This window comes from Triticum dicoccoides, chromosome 4A, assembly GCF_002162155.2.
Source record: "Triticum dicoccoides isolate Atlit2015 ecotype Zavitan chromosome 4A, WEW_v2.0, whole genome shotgun sequence".
In the NCBI taxonomy this organism is placed as follows: Eukaryota; Viridiplantae; Streptophyta; class Magnoliopsida; order Poales; family Poaceae; genus Triticum; species Triticum dicoccoides.
Window position 1 is genome coordinate 251395165 of NC_041386.1, and position 4340 is coordinate 251399504.

The 4340-nt window shown below is 48.2% G+C and overlaps 1 protein-coding gene across 2 annotated transcripts; it reads left to right on the forward strand.

Annotated features, from left to right (window-relative positions):
* Positions 1 to 1133: 1133 nt before the first annotated feature.
* On the forward strand, positions 1134 to 3976 carry LOC119285742 (dormancy-associated protein homolog 3-like). 2 transcript variants are annotated; one of them, XM_037565072.1, is made up of 3 exons: positions 1134 to 1366; positions 1477 to 1671; positions 2912 to 3293. In XM_037565072.1, exons 1-3 carry the CDS (start codon positions 1255 to 1257, stop codon positions 2950 to 2952), a joined length of 348 nt encoding a protein of 115 aa, XP_037420969.1. In that variant the 5' UTR covers positions 1134 to 1254; the 3' UTR covers positions 2953 to 3293. The 2 variants fall into 2 exon arrangements, with proteins under 2 accessions (XP_037420969.1, XP_037420968.1); XM_037565071.1 differs by lacking the exon at positions 2912 to 3293 and adding an exon at positions 3359 to 3976 and having other exon boundaries at positions 1137 to 1366.
* The last annotated feature ends 364 nt before the right edge of the window (positions 3977 to 4340 follow it).

The window sequence follows — 4340 nt, forward strand, 5'->3', positions numbered from 1 at the left end:
CGCACACAAGGGGGTTTGAGAGAGATCGACAAGACAAGAGGGTTTGATGGGCTCAAAGAGGAGAGAGAAGAGTGGTCCGGTTGATCCAAGAGAAGGTCAACAGAGACAAGGAAGAAGCGACGACTACGAGCGGATGCAAGTTTTAAGAAAACATGCGGATGCTATGCGGATGATGCCATGATGAATGCAACAAACAAATAAAACACACACATCGATAACGAAGAACATGGAAGGCGTCTGGAGCGTCGGTCTCGGGTCGTTACATGTGGTTTGGGCGATATCTGCGACGAGGACGCCACCTGAGGCGGCGAGCGCGCCGGTGGAGGGGTCCAAGGACATGGAGAGGATGTCAGAGGGGAAGCCCGCCTTGAGGAAGACGACACTAGCACTGCAGCGGCACATATGTGCTATCCATGGACTGGCCGGCGATGCGAATCCCTACCTAGACGACGCCGGTGGTGTCGGGAGACATCGAATTGTCGGAGACGTTCGCATCAAAGATATGCCAGACCCCTTCGGGAGGAGAGAAGATAAGGGAATTTCAGTAATTAAAAAGAAAAACAGTTTTTCATAAGTGGGGTCTATCTGGCCATGTGTCAAGCATTGGTTGACCCTGCACAATATTCCCAGCACAAGAGCTGATCCCGCATATGGATGGATTTTTCTCTCACCACACGCGTGGGCGTTAGTGTTATTCATTAAAAGTAGTCCTCACCATGCACAGGCGGACGTCTTGCATATAGACTGCGTGTGGCCGCATGTCCTAAAAATCCGCGTCGCTCTTCTATGCCTCAAAAGAAAGAAAAACCGTAGGTCGCCTCGTCCATTACCCACACAGTACAGTGTATCCGTCCTAATATGGTTGTCTCTACACCCGGTGGGCACAGGCTTGTCACCTACTCACGTGACGCCCGGTATGGCGGCCTCCCACTTGGCGCGTCGTGAGAGGCCAGCAGGAGGGCCATCCCACGAGCACAACCCATCGATCTTATCCGCAGCGGGGCCCACCTGCGCCCCCGCCAACGCTTTGCAACCCCGCAAAAGAGACATTTCAGTTTGGGCCCACCTGCATTCCCACAGAGCTCCGTAGACCAGGTTCACGGGGAAAGGCCAAGCCGCTCTATAAATAAGCTCCTGCTCGTCTCACTTGCACTCTTCCCCTTCTCTCAGATCCGGAAACTTGGGGAGACTGGTAGTGGGCTGTTCGGATCGGTCCATCCATCTCAGCGGCAGTCTGGTAATTGGGGACGAGGTATGGGCCTCCTCGACAAGCTGTGGGACGACACCGTCGCGGGGCCCCAACCGGACACCGGTCTCGGCCGCCTCCGCAAACTCGCCGTCCGCCCCGCCGCCGTCAAGATCAACGGTGACCGCTGCCCGCTAAAGATCGACATATTGTTAACCCTCGCCAGATCTTTGTACCATCAATCTGACCAGCTGTTTTGTTGTTGTTTTTTGTCGCGTTGGGTCGTTCAGATGTGGCTCCGGGCGCCGCGATGGTGATCCCACCTACCACGCCGGCCGGCGGCGAGGATGCGCCGATGAAAGTCACGCGCAGCATCATGATTAGGCGGCCGGCGGGGTACCCCTCGTCGCCGAGGAGCGCGGCCAGCACGCCGCCAGCCTCGCCGCTAGGATCCACGCCGCCCATCTCCCCGTTCGCCGGCGGCGGTGAGCTCCCGTGCCCCTCATCCAACTTCTCGCATTAATTTTTTTTACGGTAGGGGCAGTTCGGCCATTTCGTAGCCGCGTCCATGTGTGCGACGGGGAATGCCCGGGATGTGTAGGTTTCGTCTATGTGGCTTTTGTCCTGGAGTTCGGAAGTGTCTAGACGGGGCTAGGGACATTTTGGACATTTCTGCCCGGGCAAGTGCTTTACCTCGCACGCCATGTAGGATCGGATATGACGTAAAGTAGTTTCGGATAGGAAAGTGGGATCCTCTCCGGAAGGCGGGTGCTTGAAGAGAAAAAGTGTGATCCGATGACAAAAGCTGAAAAAATTGGAGTGAAAAGTAGAGATGCATTTGTACTTAGAGTCCTTATTTTCTATTTCTTAATGAGACCCACTAGTGATAGCTTGTATTAGAGAGAAAAAATTAATATAGATGCCTTAATTTACTTTTTGTCATGGGGCATATGTATCCATTTGTATCCATATGTCACCATTGTACATGCCCTTAGCTCTCGGGTCTTTCGTGGGATCATGACTGGATATCATCGTGTTCGATAAGTTACCATTTATGTGGTGTCTTTGAAATGCAGCGGCAACCGGATAAGTGTAGCTATCAGGCTGTAAGGTTTGCCTTCCAAGAGAAAATAGCGACGCCTTTCTGTTTTCTGTTCGTAGAAGAACAAAAAATGGATCTGTACCAGTATGGAGCTGCTTTATCTAGTACTCCTTGTGTGCGTGAAGTTGTCAATGGGGTGTTGGCCTAATTGAAGCCAGCTCTCCCGACCCCACTTGACGTTGGATAGCGAAGCCAGCAATGGACCGTTCGTCAAGCCAAGAGCATAGACCTAGTAGTAATACTATTTCTAATTGGTCACCAAGTCTCCAGAGTGCACACAAGAGTTCATACTTCTCCGTTCCAAAATACTTGGAAGTTCTAGGTTGTCCCAAGACAATTTTTTTTCAAGTTTGACCAAGTTTGTAGAAAAATATACCAAAATCTTCTACCTTTATACTTTATATATTTGACAGTGTAAATATTAGAAAACTTTTCTAACAGTTGGTTAAGTTAGCCTTAAGACAAACCTACATATTGTGAATTTGTGTGCCGTGGGTGCAGTTAATTTACTTATGGATATGCTCTGGTTATACCTATGCTTACGAGGAACCTCTTTTTGTTTGTATTTCTGTATGGAAACAGATACTTTGATGTGGAACAGGTTCTGGTATATTATTTTGCAGATCTGTGCTTGAGGTTGAATCAGTTTATCTATCTTGGGTAAAATATTACGACTTAGACAGTGATGTGGTTGTAGATGATTTCAAGAAACAGGGATACTTGTACAATTAATCATCGTTCCGCTTTCCAAGTCCACAACTTCGTTTGACTTGTCAGATTCCTGTTGGAAGATTTACTTATTATCCCTTGTTGATGCTGTCTTTGTCTACTCACTGACCAATTATGGAAGAGTTTGTAAGAATCACATGGTAGTGTGTGGGAAAACATGGATACATGGCATGCGGCATGGAATTTTTCATTTATTTGTATATTATATTCTATATACATCATCTTTTGTGGTTCATTAATTAAATTCTTTTTCCACACAAACAAAATTAATTGTTCTTCTTTTTTGTTGAACTAAATTAATTGTTCTTCTTACCTAAACTCGAACGGACTATGTTTACCAGGTGGTCGCTTCAGAAGGAAATCATCCTCGGATGCATACCAGAGGGCTACCCCTGGGGCGTCGACCAGTCACCCTCCTCCCCCCTTTGAGGTGTGACTGCCCAGCGCGCTCATGCTCCTTTTTGCTCCTCGGCCCGCTCTACTTCATGCAAGGCAGTGGAGGAGAAAGAGAAGACATATCATCGTTAGAGAAATCGAGAAACGCCGAGGATCTGCCGTACCTCTACTGTGATAGTATAATATAGATGAATGTGTAGTGTTTTGTTTCTACTATATATGCAGTGCACGCGTGTATGGTTATGTGTAGAGAAGGCGTTGAAAGTTGCTGCTGCTGTGCTGTGTTAGTATGTACGTACTTAGGTCGCCCCTATGCTGGCACGCAGCTCCTCGTTTGTGTTTTGCTGTTTTGCCTACTATGTTGTGGAGGCCTCGTCCTTCCATCACGTTCGTGTGTGGTGCGGATGAAAGCTGTAATGTTAAGTAGGGGGGGCGAGATATGGTGTACGTAGTACGTGTAATTTTGTTTCATGGTGTTGTCTCAAGTAGTTCCTGGTGCTTGCTTGAACTTTTATGTATTATCTTTGTGTGTTTGCCATGATAATCCCTAGTATTTTATCCTGCATGCTTACTCTCCGGACGCTGTTTGTTCTTAATAAATGTTGTAAATGGTCCATAATACCTGAGAGCAAATACTACTTGCCTCTGCTCTCGATGAAGAATTGAAGATTGCTCCTAGCACCGTGTCAGTGGCTGGTATTCCTATAGAAAACACGGAAGATTTAAATTGGGTCATCGAAAGGTTTGAAGCAGGCACGACCTTTCGTTTGTAGGATCACATTGAGGCCTCGTTTGGTTTCAAGGGCCGATCATCCCAGGGCTCTAATCCCCCTCGGGGGGATTTCCATGGCCTCTCCCACACCACGGGGAGATTACCATGCCAGTTTGGTAACAGGGGGGAGGGGTGGAGATCACGTCCAGAAAGTG